The 25,512-nt window shown below is 44.6% G+C and overlaps 1 protein-coding gene across 1 annotated transcript in view; it reads right to left on the bottom strand.

Moving 5' to 3' along the window:
• MYO10 (myosin X) overlaps nt 1–25,512 on the bottom strand; it is a 468,050-nt gene that overhangs the window by 18,798 nt on the left and 423,740 nt on the right. The window contains exons 31-35 of the mRNA XM_030207302.1: nt 15,503–15,645; nt 14,989–15,183; nt 14,001–14,158; nt 9,033–9,156; nt 8,065–8,362 (exon numbers count right to left, since the gene is read on the bottom strand). Coding sequence (XP_030063162.1) covers nt 8,065–8,362; nt 9,033–9,156; nt 14,001–14,158; nt 14,989–15,183; nt 15,503–15,645 — 918 coding nt within the window. The remainder of the gene's footprint in view (nt 1–8,064; nt 8,363–9,032; nt 9,157–14,000; nt 14,159–14,988; nt 15,184–15,502; nt 15,646–25,512) is intronic.

Consider the following 25,512-nt stretch of genomic DNA (forward strand, 5'->3'; position numbering starts at 1 on the left):
AGCCTACTAGTGAAAGAGAAAGTATCTGTATATAATAAACTGCTTTGGTTGTACACCACAGAAAAGTGGAATATCAAATCCAGAAGAGGTGCTGTGAGGGGATTTCTATAGAGGGAGAGATCTTCACTGGTAAGAATTTGCTGGGAAATTGTTTTTAAACTTGGGGAAAGGTAGACTTAAACAGGTAACCTCAGGGACTTTATTTTAAGTTATTCTGCTCACTTAGCAAAGTTTACGGAACAGTATTTCTCAGCATATAAAGTCTCTGTTACAGTTCCATAGGCTAGCATTTAAGGGGGCCATTTTAAAATTACTATAGTATCAGTATATAGCACAACTAGAAGGCACAAGAAGCCTCTGTTTAGACTTTAATTACCACACCCCTAGCTTGATCTCTGATTTATAGGCCCTTGAATCAATTAGAAGGCTACAAATTTAATTAGGGCATCTCTTTCAGTCAGTAATTAGCTCTTAGAAATACACAGAGGGGAACCTATTATTAACGTTAAAAAATAATTATTTAAAAAACTAAATATTAACGTAGTCTACCATATGACTAGGAATCTAAGGGAACTTTAGTTTAAATATTCCCACTCCATTAGCAACTTAATTAAGAAATTATCAAAAATAAGATGCAGGCAATAGTACAGAAGTGAAAGGGGGGCTATCCAGTCTTTTGCATCGTGTCACATATTTGAATATCTTCCAGTTGGTGAGAAGTTGTGCGTGTGTACTCGGTGCAAAGTGCTCCTATCAACTCAGGGAATGGGTTCAATCTCTGGAGGGTAGAATAGCAAACTTGGAGGAGCTGAAGCAGACAGAGAGGTTCATAGAGGAGGCCTACAGGGACATAGTACAGAAGTCTCACCTCCAGTCTGGCAACATTTGTGCTGCCATGGAGGAGAAAGGTCTCCTGAAGGGAGAGCATCACCGTGGAGAGGCAGAAGTGATCCTGTAGCCAGGACCTGCCCTCCAGGGGATGCAATATCTTCTCTCACCAAGGATGTGTCTACAGGGGCTTCTGCCCAGGAGGAAAGGGTTAGGATAGCTGTTGTAGTTGGAGACTCGATTGTTAAGCTGGTGGATGTCAAAATTGCTTGGTTACTTGCCTGTCTGATGCAAGGGTGGCCAACCTAATGCGTTACCTAGATAAGATTTTAGACAGTGCTGGGGAGGAGCCTCCTCTCTTCGTACATGTGGGTACCGATGACACGGGTAGATGTAAGGGAGGGAGGCAGGCAGGCTCTGGAAGCCAAATTAAGGCTCTTAGGTAGAAAGCTGAAATCCAAAATATCTACGGTAGCATTTTCAGAAGTGCTCTCTGTTCCACACACAGGACCCAAGAGACAGGCAGAGCAATGGAGTCTCTATGTGTGCATGAGGCAAAAGTGCAGGGAAGAGAATTTTAGATTTATTAGGCACTGGGCAACAGGAGGAGCCTATTCCATAAAGATGGGCTCCACTTTAACCAGGGTGGAACCAGGCTGCTGGCATCAATATTTAAAAAGGAGATAGAGCAGCTTTTAAACTAGAAACTAGGGGAAAGCTGACAGTTGCTCAAAAGCGAATGGTTCAGAACAAGGTATCTTTAAAAGATATCACCAAAACCGGGAAGATAGGGTATCCCGATAACAAGGTTGCAATAGAGACCATAGTAGGCTAGGTGTCTTTAAAAACACAGCAGACAGATTTTAAAGATTACAAATGATCACTGCGAACTGCTCAGCAAGTTGTAAATAGGAATAACAATTTTGGAATGTCTATAAGCAAATGCCAGAAGCCTAAAAAATAAGATGGGAGAGTTAGAAAATAACCAATGGGACACTTGTCATACCAGGGTACAAATTATATTGACGCAATACGGTGGATCAAATTGGTGGAAGGGTAGCTTTAATATGTTAAGGAGGGACTTGAATAGACTAAAAATTCTGAAGGGCACAACACACATCTTAGAATCCCTATGGATAGAAATTCCATGTGTAAAGGGAAAAGGACAGTGATAGGAATATACTAGTGTCCACCTGGCCAGGACAAACATATGTAGAAGTGTTATCAGAAATTAAGGAGGCTAACAAACTGGGCAACACAATAATAATGGGAGATTTCAATTAGCCTGATACTGACTTGAGTAAATGTAACACCTGGTTCACAAACCAAGAGAGAGAACAATTCTAGACCTAGTCCTTAGTGGAGTGCATGATTTGGTACAGGAGCCACTTGATAACAGTGATCATAAAATGATCAGATTTGATATAATCTCTGGAGTAAGTACACACAGGAAACCCAATACATTAGCATTTAACTTTCGAAAAGAAAACTATAGTAAAATGAGAAGAACGGAAAAAAAACAAAAAGCAAAAACTTAGATGAGCAGCTGCAAAGGTCAAAAATTTACATCAGGCATAGATGTTATTCAAAAATACCAACTAGGAAGCCCAGGCCAGACATATTCCATGAATTAAAAAAAAAAAAAGAGGAACAAAGGCCAAACAACAGCTGGCACAGTTAATAAGTGAGGTGAAGAAGTTATTGGAAATAAAAGAAAACCCTTGAGAAAATGGTAGAAGGAAACAGCATAAGGAGTGGCAAGTCAAATGCAAAGCACTGATAATGAAGGCAAAGAAACTTGGAAAAGAAGACTCCATTGGAGACAAAAACACACAGTAAAAACTTTTTTAGGTATAACAGAAGCAAAAAGTCAGTAACAGAATCAGTTGAACTGCTGGATGACTGAGGGATAAAAGAGGCACTTAGGGAAGACAGGGCCATAGCAGAGAGATAAAATTCTTTACTTCAATCTTCACCAAGGAAGATGTGGAAGAGATACCAGTGCCAGAAATGGTATTCAATGCTGACAAATCACAGAAAATGAAACAACTCTCTGTAAACCTGGAAAATATGAGGAAATCTGACAAATTGAAGAGTAGCAAATTGCCTGGACCAGATGGTATACATCCCAGAGTACAGATAGAATTGAAAAATGAACTTGCAGAGCTACTGTTAGTAATATATATTTTATCTCTAAAATCCAGCATGATACCGGAAGATTGGAGGGTGGTGAATCTAATGTCAGTTTTTAAAATGGGTTCCAGGGGTGATCTGAGAAATTATACATTGGTGAACCTGACGATGGTGCAGGGTGAAATAGTAGATTTTATTAAAAAATAAATAAATTACAGAGCATATACAAAAGCATGAATTAATGAAAAAGTCAACATGGATTTATAGTTAAGGGAAATTTTACCTCACCAATCTAATACACTTCTTTGAAGGGGTGAATAAACATGAAGGTGAACTGGTTGATATTGTGTATCTGGATTTTCAAAAGGCATTCGACAAGTACCTCATGAAAGACTCTTGAGGAAATCAAAGTCATGGGATAGGAGGTAATGGCCTATTGTGGATTAAGAACTGGTTAAAAGACAGAAAACAGAGAATAGGGTTAAATGGTCAGTGTTTTCAATGGAGGAGTGGAATTCCCCAGTGGTCTCTGCTGGGACCGCTGCTTTTTAACATACAGTGAAACCTCGGTTTTCGGTGACTTCGGATTTCGTCGTTTTCGGTTATCATTGATTTGTTTTGCGAAATTTGTGTCTCGGTTTTCGTCTGTCGCCTCGGATTTTGTCGGCGTGCCCACGCTGCTAATTTTGCGTTCTCACGTGTCGTTCTTCTGGGGCGTAGTTTCCGGTTGTGTGATCACACTGCTGCTTCTGGTTCAGTGCCTGTACAAAATCGCCAGCTCTTTAATGAGAAAAATGTCGTCATTTAGCCCACACTGCTGCTTGTGGTTGAGTGCCTGTACAAAATTGCCAGCTCTTTAATGAGAAAAATGTCAGCGTTTAGCCCACACTGCTTCTTCTGGTTGAGTGCCTGTACAAAATCACCAGCTCTTTAATGAGAAAAATGTCATCGTTTAGCCCACACTGCTGCTTCTGGTTGAGTGCCTGTACAAAATCGCCAGCTCTTTAATGAGAAAAATGTCATCGTTTAGCCCACACTGCTGCTTCTGGTTGAGTGCCTGTACAAAATCGCCAGCTCTTTAATGAGAAAAATGTCATCGTTTAGCCCACACTGCTGCTTCTGGTTGTGTGCCTGTACAAAATCGCCAGCTCTTTAATGAGAAAAATGTCATTTAGCCCACACTGCTGCTTCTGGTTGAGCGCCTGTACAAAATTGCCTCTGCATAACTGCCTGCTCTCATCATGGGACCAAAAAAAGTTTCTATAGACAGCAGTCCTTCAAAGAAGAAGGACAGGAACACGATTGAGTTGAAGAAGGAAATCATTGAAAAATACGAGAGAGGCGCACTGGCATACACAGTGTTACTAGGCACGGAGAAGCTGCGAGTTCGGACAAGTCTGGTGTAGAAATATTTGTGTCTGAATTCAAAGATTACGTAGAGGCTGAAGGATTCATCCCCCAACAAGTCTTTAACTGTGATGAAACTGGCCTGTTTTGGAAGAAAATGTCAAAGAGAACGTTCATTACACAGGAGGAAAAGGTCCTAGTGCCAAAAGAACAAGAAGGGAAGTGACCCCCCCCCCCCAGATAGTGTCCTTATGGAGGGGGGTCCCCCTTCCAAACAATAATCTCTGCGCCTCTCTCTCCATCTTCCATACACCAAGAAGAGTCTTCAGAAAGGTAAATGCCATGTTAAATGTTCATTTATTCTATACATTAGTCTTTTTTATTCATTTAAAAGAAAAATTGCTTGTTGCCTCGGTTTTCATTGGTTTCGATTTTCATCGATATTTTTCGGACGAATTATCGACGAAAACCGAGGTTTCACTGTATTTATAAATGATCTAGAGAAGGGAACACTAGTGTGGTAAGTTATTCAAAGTTGTTAAATCACAACAGAACTGGTAAAAATTGCAAGAAGAGCTTACAAGTCTGGAGACTGGGCATCCAAATGGCAGACGACATTTAATATGAGCAAGTGCAAATTGATGCACATGGGAAAGAGGAACCCAAACTATTATGTGATGCAAGGTTCCACATTAGAAGTCACCGCCCAGAAAAATGATCTAGGTGTCATTGTTGATGATACATTGAAACCCTCTGCTCAGTGTGTGGCGGCGGTGAAGAAAGCAAATAGAATGTTAGGTATTATTAGGAAAGGAATGGAAAACAAGTGTGACTCGTACATAAAGGATGCAACACATTTTTAAAATATATTACAGGAAGTCCATTTACCTGAGATCCCGATATTGATGGTGATATTAGACATCAAATCATTATACACCATGATTCCCCAAAACGAGCTGTCATTCGGTGTGTATTAAATGAACGTCCCAGACCTCATGAGGTTCCCTCAGCGTTTTTACTGAGACTTACGGAAGTCGCATTATGCAAGAAGTTTTTTCGATTTCAAGACAAATTATTCTTGCAAACTTCTGGAGTTGCCATGGGCGCCACCTTTGCCCCTACACTAGCAAATTTATCCATGACAGCATTTGAGGATGAATGGCTAGCAGAGTCCCCATTTAGATCAAAAATTTTCTTGTGGCGACGCTATATTGATGACGTCTTCATGCTGTGGAATGGGAATTCTACAGAGCTGAAAGTGTTTCACAGTTGGTTGAACAGTTGTCATTCCAGGATACAGTTCACACTATCTTTTTCTGACACCTCCATTCATTTTTTTTAGATGTGGAGGTGCAAACTACAGTGTAGTAAATTTAAAACAAATCGGAGAAAAGTTTTCTTCACCCACCGTGTAATTAAACTCTGGAATTCGTTGCAGGAGAATGTGGTGAAGGCGGTTAGCTTAGCAGAGTTTAAAAAGGGTTAGACAGTTTCCTAAAGGACAAGTCCATAAACCACTACTAAATGGACTTGGGAAAAATCCACAATTCCTGGAACAACATGTATAGAATGTTTCTACGTTTGGGAAGCTTGCCAGGTGCCCTTGGCCTGGATTGGCCGCTGTCGTGGACAGGATGCTGGGCTCGATGGACCCTTGGTCTTTTCCCAGTGTGGCATTATTTATGTACTTATCTAACACAGGGCATGTTTACCACAAAAGTGTTCATGAAACCAACAGACAGGAACACTATACTTGAATACAGCAGCTGTCACCCCAGAGCGCTACGAGATAGTCTTCCCTTTTCACAACTCTTACGGTTTAAACGGATCTGTTCGTTAGATACTGACTTTAAATACCAAGCTTCCGATTTTAGTAAGAAGCTAATATAACGCAAACACCCACAGAAGACCTTGAGGAATGCATACCTCCGTGCAAACTATAACAACATGGATTTACTTTTACAAACTAAGCAGCGGGATGTAACAGCTGACCCAGTCATGACTTTTGTTATGAGGTTTGCCCCAGACAGAGAGAGGGCAGCCCATATCATTAGGCAGCATTGGGACATGATGAGATCCCACCCATTGTTTGTGCAACATCGGATAAGAACTGCATTTTCACGTGCAAGGAATTTAAAGGCGATATTAAGTCCTGCAGAACTACCTTGTGGGGGTGTACAATCTACAGTTCTTATCACTGGCCACGTCAAATGCAACAAGACCAACTGTAAAACATGTGCTTCAACTATTGAAGTCGACAGTTTCAAGCACAATGACAGGACGTACCGGCTTAGACACCAAACCACATGTCAGACTCCATACATTGTATATTACATCATTTGTCCGTGCAATAGAGTGTATATCAGGAAGTCAAGCAGATCCCTGAATGCAAGGATGACCGAACACCGGTCCTGGATCTCAGCGCAGAATGTAGGAGCACCGTTGGTTCAGCACTGCATACGAAACAACCATTCAGCAGACTCCCTTAGATGCATGGTAATTGACCATGTCACCCCAATGCCTAGGGGCAGGGATCGGAATAGAAAACTACTCCAGCAAGAAACTTTCTGGATTTACCATTTAGACACCCTGGAACCAAGGGGGTTGAATACATACATCCATTGGGGGTGTTTTATATGATGCACCTTCAGTGCACAGGAAACCGGATATGTTCAGTACCGGGGATGTTTATAAGACGCTGCCACCACTAGGCTCTAAGAGCTGAATGCTGACAAGGAGGTTGAAAGTCTGTAAGCCATGTAACATGATGATTTATGCTAGAGTACAGTTATAGACGGATTTGCTGACAGTGTTATACTTATCTTTCACAGGTCTAGAGCGTGCTTATACTTGAGAAAGCCTTACAGAGCGAAACAGGCACCTGTCGGGGCAGCACCAGTATCTGGACACACAGATAAGTGTTGGACAAAATACCCCTGCTGTGATGAAATGTTAAGCGAAGCCGTGATATGTATACCGTCTAACAAATGATCCAATATATGGGAACTGAGATAAAAACTAAAAAATTCATAAAAATTAAACTAAAAAAAAAAAGAAAAAGTCAAAAACATAGGTAGGTTGGGTCAATGATTATAATTGTCACGGAATAGGGGTCCACCTTCATTGGTGGTATGAACTACCGCACCGGTGACCTTATGAGACTTTCCCTTGACAATCATTGAGAACTGTGTATCAGGTATACCCAATTGGAAGTATCAGACACTCTCACTTTAAGTTCTACTATTTTGTGTTTTGCATATTTCTAGGATAAGCAGCATAAAATCTGTTTTACTGTTTTGGGATTTTGCCACATACTTATGCCTCGAATTGGCCATTGCTGGAAACAGGGTACCGGGCTTGATGGACCTTCAGTCTGTCCCAGTATGGCAAAGCTTATGTTCTTGTGTACTCCTTGACCCTTTACTATTAAACTGTCCACAAAGCTAACTTAACTGCTCCCTATAAGCTCCAGAGAAAAGGGACCATCCATTATATTTAACCCATTTCTATCAGATCCCCTTCTCAGTCGTTTCTTCATTAAGAAGCTCATAAGCAGCTTATTGTTAGCCAGACTGAGGATGCAAGCTTCTGGAAGGACCATCTGGAGGAGCAACAATATTGTTTTTTATCACCAGGCAACCACTTGAACCTTTCCAATAAAATGCTCAAGGAGACCTTAAGGCAGAAACACTGGATTTCAACTTTCCAGTGCTCTCCCCCTCCCCCGCATACTATACCACCTCCATCAGCTGTTACCTTTTCAGATGAAACTTGAGGTACTTGAGGATGCTGCGGCTAGGCAGGAAAGTGCAGCTCATGCAGCTCAGTATCTGCCAGTAGTAGAGGTTCCCCATGCTGCCGGGGCTGGGCGATTTGTTCGTCTGCTTGATCAGCTGACAGTAGAGCTCGTCTCGCAGCGGCCGCAGGTCATGGCCCGTCTGCAGGATGCCCTGAATTATAGGAACGGGGTCAGACAAGGACTCCAGCTGCTGCAAGGAATTGAAAATCTTGATGGCTTCATCTTGGAGAGTTGTATAGCCTTTATCTTTCAGCACTACAACAGATTCAAAATAAATAAAATTACTTACACATACTATAAGGAAGGAAAGGCTTTACACTGATTGCATAGAAAAACAACTATCCCAGCTGTGAGTAGGGCGATAGGGAGTCTTCAAGAATTGTCATTTTCTTTATGCCCCCATTTCTTAAAAAAAAAAAAAAAAAAAACACGAACTTTTTTTGTTCCAGTTTATTGGTTTCCCCTGCAGATCTCATCTCCTTGCACTTCTCTGGCTTTAGTAGGCATTTTCTCCACATTGCCAGTCCTGCAGTAGTATGGAGCAGCAACAGGGTAGACTGAGGGAAGATGAAGCGCGGCCACACACACACAAAAAAAAAAAAACCCTTAAAATCTCTTGAGTTTCCACAAAAAAAAAAAAAAAAAAAAAGAACTATCTGTTTAGGATTTTTGTGGATGCCAGCATCAGACCAAATTTCTCTAGGGATTTCCCTTACTCATATAAGATGAGAAAACCTATAGAATATCAGGCTGATAGTACAGGACACTGTTCTAAATCTCTTCACCCTGCTGGTTTATTTGAGGGAAGGTGGTCTACACAAATAGCTAAGCTACAACTTGGCTATTTTCTTCTCCATGAGTGAGAAAACTGCATAATTTCTTTTCCTTATCTTGAGTGGGACTGAATGCTGGGAGGAACACTTACGGTTCAGATTGATGTCCCCGTAGGGCAGAGGCAGAAGCGGTGAGTGCAAAGGATGATGGGTGTAACGTAAAATGGGGTTCCTCTTGTAAATCTGTTCCACAACCTCAGAGTTCAGGCAGTTCTCCTACAACAAATTCATTATTAGTTTTGAAAAAGAAAAACATTCATAGGATCACAGCAACAATATTTATATTCTTATGGTGCAATCCTGCCCAAAATCTGTGTTTCCCACTTGAACAAGGAGATCCATGTCTTTCCTTCTGTCTGTGGTAAAGGTCAGTTGATAGTGAACATTTTCTGGTAGTGGCGTAACACATTCTGGTATTGAAGAAACATGCCTTTCACCTTATCTTAGCACAATTTTCCACACGTGGGCAGCAGAATGGGGGTAGAAGACCATTGGGACCAGGATCCAAGCACACAAAATTAAAACTCAGTAGGTTTTTGGGTGAGAGGGGGTGGAGGTTGGTTTGTTTGCTCCTTCTGCCGCCCCCCCCCCCCCCAAAAAAAAAAATATGCCTTCTATTGTCCCTGTTTCATGTAAACTGATTCAAAGAGAACCTGGGCACCAGTCAAAACTTTCAGAAGCCAAAAGGGAACAATTATTAAACTGTTTTTTAATTCATTTCTAGGCTACTGTATTTTTGTTTGCTGCCCTTCTCTCCCGTCAGCCTCTTTTCCTAGTTCTTCCCCTTTCCTTCAACCCCTCTTCCAGTCCCCAATCTCTCTTTTTTGGTGGTAAGCAGAAGTACAAGACAGCTTGGAGTATGGGCAGCTACATTTAGGTTTTGTCCTAGCAGGTGAGGCTCCTCTGATGTTCTAAGGTACCATCAGTCCAGGGACTCATACAGTTATCTTTCTTGAGTCTGAAGTTAGTTTTCAGCTATTCTTTTCAGCACTACATTACAGTCTCTGCATACAGGTGAACACCATTAGAGGCTTCTTATTCACAGGCTGGATATTTCTTCCTCCCCCATTCTGTCTCTGATCAGGGTTCTATGTTATCGCTGACATGCGAGATCCTGTGGCCCCTCAGGGCAGCATACTGCCAATCTGTTGGTCTCATTATGCTTTCTATTTCTACAAGGCAGCCTTTGTTAGCTTTCTCACACTGGACTGGATACAGATACCAAGCCTGTTTTAACAACGGCATAGCACAATAACCCAGGCAACTCAACTTCCTGCTTGCAACCCAGGTTCCAAAATCACACAAGGAGGTGGAAATGATACGATGTTCTCTGAATATTTACACTGCTATCACTGGTTTACCCTCCACACTGGAAGTCATCCTTCAAGGGAGAAACCGCTATAATAAATCATCAGTAGAAAGTATAACATTTCTAGATAGCTCCAGTTTAACCCTCTCCATGCCTTTATGTGAAAATTTCCAATTTTCCTTCTCCTGCACCCTCTATTACTCAAACTGCAAAAACTGACGTTCACCTTCCCCACCAAGGGTTCACCTTCACATAAGGTTTGGCTCCTTTATGGGGGTTATGGAAAAGATGGTTTATGATTCATTTGGTTTAATATACCACCTTTTGCGAGCAACGTTAAAGTGGTGTACAATAGTTAGACAAAGAAACATGGAAAGGAACTACAAAATAAGACAGGAAAGAAAAGAAAGTATAGAGAGAGGAAAAAAAATAGCTGACACTGTTGATCTAGATGAGGAGGGGTAGTAATTAGGGAGTGGGTGGTCATAAGTACATAAGTAGTGCCATACTGGGAAAGACCAAAGGTCCATCTAGCCCAGCATCCTGTCACCGACAGTGGCCAATCCAGGTCAAGGGCACCTGGCATGCTCCCCAAACGTAAAAACATTCCAGACAAGTTATACCTAAAAATGCGGAATTTTTCCAAGTCCATTTAATAGCGGTCTATGGACTTGTCCTTTAGGAATCTATCTAACCCCTTTTTAAACTCCGTCAAGCTAACCGCCCGTACCACGTTCTCCGGCAACGAATTCCAGAGTCTAATTACACGTTGGGTGAAGAAAAATTTTCTCCGATTCGTTTTAAATTTACCACACTGTAGCTTCAACTCATGCCCTCTAGTCCTAGTATTTTTGGATAGCGTGAACAGTCGCTTCACATCCACCCGATCCATTCCAGTGGTGTCATGAGTCAAAGGTGGCTAAAAACAGGCGACTCTTCTAGCTAGATTTGAATCTTAGGATAGTTCTAAACAAAGCTGTTTTGGGAGAGAATTCCATCGAGTTGGTGCTAAATAGAACGTGCAGAGGAGCAAGTGGACTAAAAATGGGAGGTAAGAAGTCTGCAGTCCTCCAAGGAATGAAGAGTATGGGAGGGAATATAGGAAATGATAAGAGGAGAGAGGTAAGAAGGAATGTTTAGAATATAGTGTCCCATGGGTTAGGGTGAGAACTGAAAAGCCATAAGCAACCAATGTTATTTGAGGACAGGAAAGACATGACAGGATTCTGTCATATAAAGTGTACCAAATAGGTTCTGTACAGATTGAAGTCTGTGATGAAGAACTTGGGTGAGTCCAGCATAGTTTAATGTGGCAAAAATCCAGCCTTGAAATTACTAAACCAAGCAAGACTGTAATCTGAGACAAAGATCAAGGGATGGATGAATTGCACAAAATTGCCTCATGGTGTGAGAACAAGATTCTACAAGGGCATTATTTGAGGCTCAAAGGATAGTTTGCCATCAATACTTATCTCTGGGTATTTAAAATCAGGGACTAGCATTAAGGCATTGCCACCAAAGAGAGGTGATACAGTTGGAGTGGAAAGATGACCGGTGATCCAGCTGTTTTAGCATGATTAAAGGCGAGAAGATTGTCAGATAGCCACTGAGCGATTTTATTTAGTGCTAACTGCAGAGAAAAGATATCAGGTGCAAATAGGTTGGTGTATTGAACTAAGAACATCATCTGCAAAAAGTACACGGAAAGGCCTACAGCTTGACTTAGTGAGAAAAGGGGCTCAGATAGTTATTGAATAACTAGTAAAAAAGGCCCGTTTCTGACACAAATGAAACGGGCGCTAGCAAGGTTTTCCTTGGAGTGTGTATGTTTGGGAGAGTGTATGTGAGAGTGACTGTTTGAGAGTCAGAGTGAAAGTGTGAGTGTGTGAGAGAGAGAGTGAGTCTGGGTGTGAGTGTGTTTGTGAGAGAGTGTGTATGTGAGAATGAGAGTGTGTGCAAGTGTGTATGTGAGACACAGTGTGAGAGAGAGTGTGTGTGTGTGGGCGAGAGAGAGAGTGTGTGTGAGACACAGATTCTCTGTGAGAGTGAGTGTATGAGATCAAGCGAGTGTGTGAGTGACTGTGTGGCACATAGAGAGTGAATGTGATACAGTGTGCGACAGAGTGTGTGAGAGTGAGAGTCAGAAAGACATTGTATATGAGAGAGAGAGAGAGTGTGAGCCGTACCCTCCCAATCCATGGCCATCTGTCCCCTGCCCCCTCCATTCATCCTTTTCCAGCAATTCCCCTCTCTCCCTGAGCCCTGCCCTCCCAATCCATGGCCATCCATGTTTCTCTGTCACCTGCCCCCTCCATTCATCCCTATCTAGCATTTCCCCTCTCTGCCTGAGGCCTGCCCTGCAATCCATATCCATCCTTGCCCATCTGTCCCCTCCATTCATCCCTATCCAGCAATTCCCCTCTCCCTGAGTCCTGCCCTTCCAATCCATGCCCATCCATGCTCCTCTGCCACCTGGCCCCTCCATTTTTCCCTATCCAGCATTTCCCCTCTCTGCCTGAGGCCTGCCCTGCAATCCATATCCATCCATGCCCATCTGTCCCCTCCATTCATCCCTATCCAGCAATTCCCCTCTCCCTGAGTCCTGCCCTTCCAATCCATGCCCATCCATGCTCATCTGTCACCTGGCCCCTCCATTTTTCCCTATCCAGCAATTGCCCTCTCTCCCTGAGGCCTGCCCTGCAATCCATATCCATCCATGCCCATCTGTCCCCTCTATTCATCCCTATCCAGCAATTTCCCTCTCTTCCTGAGTCCTGCCCTCCCAATCCATGCTCCTCTGTCCCCTACCCCCTCCATTCATCCATTTCCAGTAATTCCCCTCTCTCCCTGAGCCCTGCCCTCCCAATCCATGCCCATCCATGCTCCTCTGTCCCCTGCCGCCTCCATTCATCCTTTTCCAGCAAGTCCCCTCTCTCCCTTCCATGACCCCCCCTCGCATCCATGCTCCTCTCTCTCTCTCCCATGTCCCAGCCTGGCCCGCCCTCTTCTCCCCCCCCCCCCTTCGCATCCATGCATCCCTTTTTTTTTTTCTTCTTCTTTTTAACTTTACCTCCGTGGCGGTTCGTGCAGTGAAGCGTCAGGGAAGGAGGCGGCGCTCCCGACGTCTAGCCTTCCCTTCGCTGTGTTCCGCCTTCAAAAGAAGGCGGAACACAGCGAAGGGAAAGCTAGACGTCGGGAGCGCCGCCTCCTTCCCTGACGCTTCGCTTCCGGATTTGTTTGGTTTGAGGCGAGGGCGGGGCAGAGACGGCTGGCTGGCTTGAAGGCTTCACACCACGAATCCACGAACCCTTCAGCCTGGGAGTGACGTCAGATGGCTTCACAGAACGTTGTCCTCAGAACGTTGAGGGTGCGTTTTATTATATTAGATAGGGGGGCAAGGACTGACCCCTGAGTGACACCAAAGGAAAAAAAGGGTCAAGTGATGTGAGGCAGAGGCAGCAGTGACTACTAAGAAGGTTCTATCAGTTAGAAAAGAGGCGAGCCAGTCATAGGCTTTGTCAGTGTACTGAACCCTTTAATCTTCTGTAACTATATATTGAGTCAGCTTAAACCCAAGTATTCCACTACCAGAGAAGATTCCAAATTCTTACTCCAAATGTTTAACACAGGGAGCTTTACCTGTTTCCAAAGGATACAAAGAAACCCACAGAGGCACGCAATACAGAAATAAGGCTCCAGAATTTAAATGCTATTTCCCTACCCCACCATCCACACAAGACAATCCCTGTACCTTAATGTCTTGGATAAGCTGCTGGGTTGGAGTGTCAATTGGGGCTTTTGTGTCTATCACGTTCTGGATGGCACTGGACCATCTAGTAGCCTCGTTGAGCAGTTTCGTGTAGAGGCGGTAACAATGTTTTCGGCCATATACAGTAACATTCCAGTAACCTGGAAGAAGAGGGAAGACTCACCATTACCACCACTGTGCATCATATTCAACCACTGAAAATAAAGTTCCACAAGTTGCCCATTGTGCTGAGAAGTCTCTGTCATGAAACATTAACTGTGCTCTACTTATGACAGAACATTGAGGCTTTAGCATATCCTCTTTACAAACTTCAGGTTTTTCTAAACAAGCTTGGTTAAAAAAACGTACAGACATCTTGTGTATTCTCATACAGATGATTTTGTTTTTTGTTTTTAAGTAAAGGAAGAAGAGGAAGGGAAGGTGACAGAAGTTATCCCCCACCACCAACATGTTGTATAGCTTTTGAAATAGCCTAAAGCCAAGAAACAAAGAAAATGATGGCAAATGGATGGGCCATATGGTGTTTAGTGTACTCATCCATACCTTTTACTCTCTCTCCCTCTCCCTTAGAGATCATGTTTCAAGAGACCACCGTCAGTTTATACACTTGATCTCAGTCAAAAGGCCAAGAAAAGTAATAATTCCTTTAAACTTATATTTGGGGAACTGCTTTTAGTTTTTGTAAATTCCCAGATGGTTGTTCTGGTACTCTTAAATATGTAATCTGCATGGAACTGAATAGGTTATTGTGGCATAGAAGCTCTTGATGTAATGTAATGTAAATCTGTCTCTTTCTAAGTTCATGCCATTGGTTCCCTATCAGTGTACCTTATACAAAACAACAGGTTAAACTCAGCAGGGACAGCTTTGTGCCGAGTGGCCTGCTGGTCATTAATTTATTCTCTTTGAGGTTTCAGCAACCCACTAACATGTATCCAGTGTAAAATGGATGGTAATGATTTCCTCTTACCTGTTTCCTTGAAGATTTTCTCATCAGGCTGCACCACTGAGCACAGGCTGTTAAGGACCAGGGTACCCAATTTTAGGGCATTCTTCTCTGAAGTCTTGTAGTAATCTAAGGAATTATGGGTCAGGACAAACCAACGCTTCTTGAGTTTTAGGGAGGACATCTTGGGGCTGTTTTTCACCTCCTTGTGTAGCCACCCTTTAAAATAAGAAAGAAGTACTCTCAACATAAAATTCCTCCCCCTGACCAAGACACCAGAAGGATCACTGATGAAGTTCAATGAACCACACAGCTGCTTGCACCTACAATAATGTCAATGTACAAAATAGCCTACATTTATTAATAAATAAATACAAGGGTAATCAACACATAACCAGTACCAGTATTTTTAAACACTAATCTATTGTCTGTTTGCTTTAACAGCCAGAGGAACCCAGTACCGAAAAGCTGCCCAACTGATGCGTATAAAGATTTGTTTTTGATTAATTCTGCTCATCACAGGAGTGTTTTCACTCACCCCGGACAATGAATTCCTGCCCTTCCACTCTGGTGTCTCCTTTGGACCGCTGTAGCAGTGTGATCCAGTGATGCATCTCCTCTGGTGTGTCAGCATTACAGTGAAGAACACGATTAGCTGTGATGATCACAAATGAATTTGGTCTGTGGAGAGGGAGACATGAAGATTCAAATACAAGCATATATAAAAAGAGAGGCATGGAAAAAAAAACTGTCCTAGTTGTACAGTAAATAAAGGCACTATTTGCACAACAGCAGAGGTCCCTCTCCCCTATGCTTTAGCATGGTAGGCAGGCCAAAAGCTGACATGTCTTCCCTGCCCCTAACTTTGTTTTCAATATGTGGATGAACACTGTACCAATTCTGAACTGTGGACATTGGAGCTTTCAGTGCTCACTTCCTGGCAGGATGGACTGTGTGCATTTAAACCATGAAGGGCGAGTACTAACTGTTAGTACAGCAACCTGCAGCCCCTCAAGCTGGGAGAAGGGATTTCCAAAGTACAGAATACATATTGAGCCTCTCCCCCTTAAAGCCTGGCAGTTAGTATGCAATTATTATTTATTTAGATTTTGCTCACACCTTTTTCAGTAGTAGCTCAAGGTGAGTTACATTCAGGTACACTGGATATTTCTCTGTCCCAGAAGGGCTCACAATCTAACTTTGTACCTGAGGCAATGGAGGTTTAAGTGACTTGCCCAAGATCACAAGGAGCAGCAGTGGGATTTGAACCGGCCACCTCTGGATTGCAAGACCGGTGCTCTAACCACTAGGCCACTCCTCCACTCCAATTGTCGGTGGAGAGGACAGGGTTAACCTGTTCTTTCGTCTAAAAACAGACAAAATAATGTTCCCTGTCCCCTTTTCACTCAGGTCCTTTTCTTTAAGTGAGTATCCTAACAGTAGCAAAAAATGCAAAGTTAGGGCCCTGTTTACTAAGGAGTGTTAGCATTTTTAACGCACCTACGATTAGTGCACAAGCCTCCTTCCTAGCTCTCAACCTTCAACACCTCCTTCCTGCCATGAACCCTTCCCCATTCCTCCTAAACGCACCCAGTCTTCGTCGCCCTACCTCCCCCACCCTCCTCCGCACTCTCTTGCTCCTTCTCCTGCTATCCGCAGGAGACATCAATCCCAACCCAGGTCCCCCACACCTGTCCTCGTCTCTTCCACGCAAACATTTCCGCAATCTCTCTAATCCCCTCCTCTTCTCGTGTGCCCTGTGGAATGCCCGCTCGGCCTGCAACAAACTTTCCTTCACCCATGATCTATTCATCTCCTGCTCCCTTCAACTGCTTGCTCTAACTGAAACCTGGCTCACCCCTGACGACTCTGCCTCAGTCGCGGCCCTATGCCACGCAAGGTTATCTTTTCTCCCATTCTCCCCGCCCAGTTGGCCGCGGTGGCGGCGTCGGGCTACTACTTTCGCCCTCCTGCAGTTTTCAACCTCTCCTTCTACCGCAGTCTCACTGCTTCTCATCCTTTGAAGTTCACTCCATCCGTCTATTCTACCCGCTACCACTCAGAGTTGCAGTCATTTACCGCCCCCCCTGATAAGTCCCTCTCTTCCTTCCTTACCGACTTCGATGACTGGCTCTCAGTCTTTCTTGAGCCCTCATCCCCATCCCTCATTCTTGGCGACTTTAACATACACACTGATAACCCATCCGACTCATACGCTTCTCAGTTCCTCACTCTAACCTCCTCCTTCAACCTCCAACTGAGCTCCACCACCCCTACTCACCAATCTGGCCACTGTCTTGACCTCGTCCTCTCCTCTACCTGCTCACCCTCCAATTTCTGCACCTCAGCTCTTCCTCTTTCTGATCATCACCTGCTCACCTTCACACTTCATCACCCTCCCCCTCAGTCCCGCCCAACACTAACCACTACTTCCAGGAATCTCCAGGTTGTCGACCCTCCCACCTTATCCGCCAGTATCTCTGATCTCCTCCCTTCCATCATGTCCTCCGAGTCTGTCGACAAAGCTGTCTCCACTTACAATGCTGCTCTCTCCTCTGCTCTGGACACCCTTGCACCGTCCATCTCCCGTACCACAAGGCTTACTAATCCCCAGCATTGGCTGACCCCTTGCACCCGATACCTTCGCTCTTGTGCAAGATTGGCTGAACGCCTCTGGAGGAAATCTCGCACCCATACTGATTTCATTCACTACAAATTCATGCTATCCTCCTTCTAGTCCTCCCTATTCCTCGCCAAACAGGACTATTACACCCAATTGACTAATTCCCTCAGCTCTAACCCTCGTCGTCTCTTCGCCACCCTTAACTCCCTCCTCAAAGTACCCTCCGCTCCCACCCCCCTTCACTTTCTCCTCAATCATTGGCTGACTTCTTCCGCGACAAGGTGCAGAAGATCAACCTCGAATTCACCACCAAACCATTTCCTCCTCTTCACCCTATAACCCACTCCTTCAACCAACCAACCCAGGCCTCCTTCTCCACTTTTCCTGATATCACCGAAGAGGAAACTGCCCATCTTCTCTCCTCCTCGAAATGCACCACCTGTTCCTCAGACCCCATCCCCACCAACTTACTTAACACCATCTCTCCTACTGCCACCCCCCCCCCATCTGTCATATCCTCAATCTCTCTCTCTCTCCACTGCAACTGTCCCTGACACCTTTAAGCATGCTGTAGTCACACCACTCCTCAAAAAACCATCACTTGACCCTACCTGTCCCTCCAACTACTGCCCCATTTCCCTCCTACCCTTCCTCTCCAAGATACTTGAACGCGCCGTTCACAGCCGTTGCCTCGATTTTCTTTCCTCTCATGCCATCCTTGATCTGCTTCAATCCGGCTTTCGCCCCCTACACTCGACAGAAACGGCACTATCTAAAGTCTGTAACGACCTGTTCCTTGCCAAATCCAAAGGTCATTACTCCATCCTCATCCTCCTTGACCTATCCGCCGCTTTTGACACTGTCAATCATGAATTACTTCTTGCCACACTGTCCTAATTTGGGTTCCAGGGCTCTGTCCTCTCTTGGTTCTCCTCTTATCTCTCCCACTGTACCTTCAGAGTACATTCTCACGGTTCTTCCTCCACCCCCATCCCGCTCTCTGTTGGAGTTCCTCAGGGATCTATCCTTGGACCCCTTCTTTTTTCAATCTACACCTCTTCCCTGGGCTCCGATCTCATCTCATGGTTTCCAATATCATCTTTATGCCGATGACAGCCAGCTTTATCTCTCCACACCAAACATCACTGCGGAAACCCAGGCCAAAGTATCGGCCTGCTTATCCGACATTGCTGCCTGGATGTCCAACCGCCACTTGAAACTGAACATGGCCAAGACCGAGCTTATTGTCTTCCCTCCCAAACCCACTTCTCCTCTCCCTCCACTCTCTAGCTCAGTTGATAACACCCTCATCGTTCCCGTCTCATCTGCCCGCAACCTCGGAGTCATCTTTGACTCCTCCCTCTCCTTCTCTGCGCATATCCAGCAGATAGCCAAGACCTGTCGCTTCTTCCTCTATAACATTAGCAAAATTCGCCCTTTCCTCTCTGAGCACACCACCCGAACTCTCATCCACTCTCTCATTACCTCTCGCCTTGACTACTGCAACCTACTCCTCACTGGCCTCCCACTTTGCCATCTGTCCCCCCTTCAATCCGTTCAGAACTCTGCTGCATGTCTTATCTTCCACCTGGACCGATACACTCATATCACCCCTCTCCTCAAGTCACTTCACTGGCTTCCGATCAGGTACCGCATACAGTTCAAGCTTCTCCTATTAACCTACAAATGCACTTGATCTGCAGCCCCTCCTTACCTCTCTACCCTCATCTCCCCTTACGTTCCTACCCGTAACCTCCGCTCTCAAGACAAATCCCTCCTTTCAGTACCCTTCTCCACTACCGCCAACTCCAGGCTCCGCCCTTTCTGCCTTGCCTCACCCCATGCTTGGAATAATCTCCCTGAGCCCATACACCAGGCCCCCTCCCTGCCCATCTTCAAATCCTTGCTCAAAGCCCACCTCTTCAATGTCACCTTTGGCAACTAACCACCGTTCCTTTATTCAGGAAATCTAGACTGCCCCAACTTGACATTTCGCCCGTCAGATTATAAGCTCCTTTGAGCAGGGACTGTCCTTTTGTTAAACTGTACAGCGCTGCGTAACCCTAGTAGTGTTCTAGAAATGTTAAGTAGTAGTAGTAGGTGCCTACACTGTTAACACACATTAAAAGCGCTAATGTGCCTATAACACGGCTTAGTAAACAGGGCCACAAAGTTTGCTATTAGAAGAAAATCATTAAAACTTCCATTTATTTTTCCTCATTCCCTTCACTCCTGAAAATATTTACGTTCTTAAAGCTTTTGAAAGTCAGATCTGCTTAGTTGCTCCAACCATTAGAAACTTAATATAAGGCTGGTCCTAGCACCTCACCATTTTTTTTTTAATCACACAGCCCTGCATTTCAGCTTCTATTGACTTTTGAAAATCAAACCCCTACCATGCCTCTCTAAACATGGCCACATATCCTTCCGCTTCCCTCATAGACTGACCTAATTAAATTCAAGCTGATTTTCATAAAATAAAATCACTGATGCAAGAGTACTACTGATTGAGGACTCTCATACGGGCCTTGAAAGTCTTCATAACCTTAAACATTTTTCACAGATCTACACAACATAAGCTACACTTTCAACTGAAAAGACAAACTATAGAAATATTTAAAAAAATAATTTATAAAAAAACACAAAGTATTGATTGTACAAGCATTCACACTGCTTGATCCAATACTTGGTGGAAGCCTCTTTTGCAGGAATAACAGTCATAAATTTTAGGATGCCTACCATCTTTCATTCACTGTAAAATTAGAGAGCTGACACCATGATGTTTGGCTTCCTATGCTAGCAGTTTTCAGAAAAATGCCTGCCCCTGAAGAAGCATCGAAAGAGGTATTCTGTCGGGCAACTATTGATAGCTTCCTGCCTCGAGATAAGTATTGCTAAATTGATATTTGTACAGTTGGTTGTACTGAATTATACTAAGATACTGGGACACCAGCATATCGGAATCCTGTATTATTTGTTTGGAATTTGACTCCTTTTGAGTCTTAAGAACACTGCAATTATAAATAAGGAACTCATTGATCACATATTTGGAGATTCACATGCACTTTATAAGGAGGAACAATGATGGTGGTAAGCGTTATGATTAGCCATAACAGTGGTAGATTCATATGAACTGTAGCTCCTAGGACTTATGGTTAAGGGTCCTTGTTCACTGAGGGGCCAATGATCAAATTCCCCATGCTATTCTGAACAGCGTTGAAAAGTTAGCACCGGAACAGTGCAGAAAATTAAAGCTTCAATGATCAAAACTAATAGCTTGCAAATTTATGCATGCTATTAGTTATAATCATTGGGGGGGGGGGGGGGGGATTCTGCGGGAGGTTTGTGCCTGGGCACGCACTCAAGGCATAATCCTCCAACTGAAGTTGCCTGATAGGACCGGGCTATCAAAAAAAAAAAAAAAAAAAAAAAACCCACAAAATGCTTGGACATGTCAAACAGATTAGGCTGGAGGTCCGGTGGACCCCCCCCCCCCCCCCACTGAAAAACTTTCCTTGGTGGCCCAGTGAGCAACACCACCCCCCACCTGCCTGGTGGTCTAGTGCCCCCCCCCAAACACCCCCATACCTTTAAAAGCGGAGGAGGGATTAGCACTCCCTCCTCCTGGGACGCCACCTTCAAAATGGCAGTGCCCTGCCTGGTGCATCCTGAGATGCACTGGGCGGGGCTTCAATACCACATTAGGGAACTCATTATATGGTCCTGAAGCCCTAGGCAGGGCACCGCCATTTTGAATGTGGCATCCCAGGAGAAGGGAGTACTACACCAGGGCAGATGGGGGTAGGGTTGCCCACTGGGCTACCAGAGGTTTTTATGGTGTGGGGGGGGGGGGGGGGGGAGGGGGCCTGTAAGCATGCAAATGCATGCTGGACAGTGCTCCTCATTCCTTCCCAATGCTTTGCAAACCTTAATGCCAGCTCTGAGCTGGAGTAGGGTTTGGCGCAATGCCCACTGAGAACTGGAGAGGAATAGGTAATGCCCTGTTTTGCACGCATTTACACATTACTTGCGGTCAGAGGTGGTTAGCTCATTTTTTCATGTGCTCGCTGGTTCTGATCTAGAGGCAGGAGCAAACACAGACGCTAATATGGCACTAATAGCCTCTAGAGCCCGCGTTTACTTCTGACCATCTGGGCCTGAATGTCCTCTCTTTCACATATTATTGAAGTCACGAGATTCAATGCTCTCTAATTGCAGTTTCACTGGGTTAGTTCTGGTATCACTACAATCTTTGCATAGCAGCAGGGTTCAGGTTTTGTTTAAGAATAAGATCACACGGGAAGAAAACACTGGGCTTGATGGACCATCGGTTCAACCCAGGGGTGGACTGACAACAGGACAATGCCCAAGGACCCACAGCAGTAGGGGACCCACTCTCCCCAAGCCTCCATTTATTTAAAATCACTTCTAATAGGTGGATAGGGGCCCAGATCACTATCAGGCCAGCCCTGGTCTGACCCAGTATGGTCATTCTTAAGTTTTTAATTGGGAGCTTAAGCAGGAAGCTTAAGCAGGAAAGTTTGTCTTGGGCAGACTGGATGGACCATGCAGGTCTTTTTCTGCCGTCATCTACTATGTTACTATGTTAAGACACCAAAGGCACATGTGTTGCATCCCTAAAAATATGCACATACGTACCAATTCCATCCTTGCTCCACTTATCCTCTCGTTTATCCATATATCGCATGAAAGTAGGTACTGTGTTTTTGTCCATCTACTTTGCAGATGCATACACCCCTGGGCAATTATAAAAGACCATGCATACGCTGCTCTATATAAGTCTCTTATAAAATTTCCCATGTGGCTTGCAATACCTTTTGACACTATGCTTACCGTTTGTCAATGATTCTCTTCTAGTCATGGAATATGCATATTTAAAAAACAACAAGGCAAACGATCTGCAAAATCCAATATGGAAAAAGAAGCCAGCAGATCAATATAACATCAGAAAGATTTTATTGAAGATACCGTATGTAAACAAATTGCCCGACACAGGCCGTGTTTCGCCCACCAAGGGCTGCGTCAGGGGCTAATTTGAAACCTTCTGAAAGGTCTAAAAACGGAAATGATGTGACTAACACAACGCAAGCAGATACTAACTGTTTGTCTAATAATGTGGTATATGTTATAATCTGTCCATGCCACAAGATATATGTAGGGAGATCCAGTAGACCTATTAAGGTGCGTTTGAATGAACATAAATCTCGTATAAAAAATCAAGTGCTTTCGGCACCTCTGGTTCAACATTGGTTAGAATTTCATCATTCTTTTACAGACCTTAGATGGAGAATTATTGACCACATATGTGCGGGATGGGAGGGTGGTAACATTGTTCAATTATTAAACTTTAAAGAACAAAGATGGATTTTTCAGCTTAATTCTTTGTATCCTGACGGTTTGAATTCTGAAATAGACTGGTGGTCGCTGATCTAATTTGATTGGCTGGTTACTTTGATTGATTATCCAATCCTGGAGTTCTCCCTTTGATCAGCTGTAGCTTATTTAAAAGGAAGGCGTGCGCTGAGATGCCGCGGCCATTTTGTTGATGCAGGAACAGTATGAAAGCTATAACGGTAAATAAATACCTTATTTATTTTAAATTTCGAGATTATAAGGAATCCCTTTATTGAAGGTGTTTGATTCTCACTTTTATTGTTGGTTTGCAGTGAGCCTCCTCCTTGATAAAGCGGATCGCGAAACTTGGCCATGTCGGTGGGGGTTCCTGATAACTTTATGCTGCTGCCATTAAAGATAAGTTGTAATTTCTAAGGATTTCTAAGAATTTTTAAGAAAATCTTTTTTGAATAAAATTAATTAAATATTAGAGCAAAAGTGGGATTCTATGAGGATTTGCACCGCGCCCATAGGCGTAGTTTGACTGTTTCATTTGGGGGGGCAAAGGATGGGGCGGAGCATATTAGCATATTCATTTGCATATATACATATGCAAATGAATATGCTAATATGGAGGAAGGAATTGAAATTTACAGGCAAAATATCACAGATGCACATTTCAAAAAGCTGACATATTTCAATTAATATATTCTGAATAAAATACTTTTTTACCTTTGTTGATCATTTAGTTTTTCTATTCGCTTTGGTCCCAGTGTCTTCTGTTTTATGCAGTGTCTTCTTTCCAGTAGGCTTCCCTCTGCTCCCCACCCCTCCCAGTCCCATCCATCTCCTGCTCCTTCCCTCTGCTCACCTCATTTCCCAGTCCAATCCAATTCCTGGTCCTTCCCTCTGCTCCCCACCCACCCCTCCCAGTCCCATCCATCTCTTGCTCCTTCCCTCTGCTTCCCACCCCTCCCAGTCCCATCCATCTCCTGCTCCTTCCCACTGCTTCCCACCCTCCCAGTCCCATCCAATTCCTGGTCCTTCCCTCTGCTCCCCACCCACCCCTCCCAGTCCCATCCATCTCTTGCTCCTTCCCTCTGCTTCCCACCCCTCCCAGTCCCATCCATCTCCTGCTCCTTCCCACTGCTTCCCACCCTCCCAGTCCCATCCATCTCCTGCTCCTTCCCTCTGCTTCCCACCCCTCCCAGTCCCATCCATCTCCTGCTCCTTCCCACTGCTTCCCACCCTCCCAGTCCCATCCATCTCCTGCTCCTTCCCTCTGCTTCCCACCCTCCCAGTCCCATCCATCTCCTGCTCCTTCCCTCTGCTCACCACCCCTCCCAGTCCCATCCATCTCTTGCTCCTTCCCTCTGCTTCCCACCCCTCCCAGTCCCATCCATCTCTTGCTCCTTCCCTCTGCTTCCCACCCCTCCCAGTCCCATCCATCTCCTGCTCCTTCCCTCTGACCTCCTTTCCCAGTCCAGTCCAATCCAATTCCTGGTCCTTCCCTCTGCTCCCCACCCACCCCTCCCAGTCCCATCCATCTCTTACTCCTTCCCTCTGCTCTCCACCCTCCCAGTCCCATTCATCTTCCCTCTGCTGCCCCCCCCCCGCGAGGTCCAGGATCGTGACTTCCGTTTACCCCCTCTCTTCCTCCCTCCCTCCGGTGCAGGCAGCAGTCTTCTTCAGCCTTTCTGTGTTCCTGGCAGCGGTAGCGACGTACACGCTGCCTTCGGTCTGCCCCGGAAGCCTTCTCTTCAAGTTCCTGTTCCCACCTATGCGGGAACAGGAACTTGAAGAGAAGGCTTCGGGGCAGAGCTGATGGCAGCGTGTACGTCGCTACCGCTGCCAGGAACAAGAAAGACTTAGAGAAGATTGGTGCTGCCTGCGCCGGAGGGTAGGAAGAGAGGGGGTAGATAGACACGCTCGTCTCCGTCCGCTTCGCTGCTTCCCTGCCCTCTCTGTCTGCGTCCCGCCTTCCTCTGATGTCATTTCCTTTCGGGCGGGACGCAGACAGAGAGGGCAGGGAAGCAGCGAAGCGGACGGAGACGAGCGCGTGCCTGCTTGTTTTTTTTTTTTTCACTTCTAGCGCCAGTCCACGTCATCGTCGTTTGGGGGGGCATTTTCCCCCCTCCCCCCCCCCCCCAGTCTACGCCTATGACCGCGCCATTTCGTTTGCAAAGAAAGAACGATAGAACATTATTGTTCAGATGGTTGCGAGATGCATAGAAGTCTGATAATCCCTATAAATACGTTTATAAGATCATGAGAAATAATCTATAGTATATATTTGAACATCAGTTTGAAGAAAATTCCTGCTGAATATATTACTGTTTGGGACATGACCTTGTTATTTGATATATAGTCCCCACAGATTCTTATTTAGGTGATTTAAAATATAGAGTATCTGCTGTCATTTTAGGCATCTGCTGTATGAGCTGTTTTTTTCCAATCTATTATACACCACAAGTTTTCCGTTTTTAGAGTTGCTCCTTTCAGAAGGTTTCAAATTAGCCCCTGACGCAGCCCTTGGTGGGCGAAACATGGCCTGTGTCGAGCAATTTGTT

This window comes from Microcaecilia unicolor, chromosome 1, assembly GCF_901765095.1.
Source record: "Microcaecilia unicolor chromosome 1, aMicUni1.1, whole genome shotgun sequence".
Taxonomy (NCBI): domain Eukaryota; kingdom Metazoa; phylum Chordata; class Amphibia; order Gymnophiona; family Siphonopidae; genus Microcaecilia; species Microcaecilia unicolor.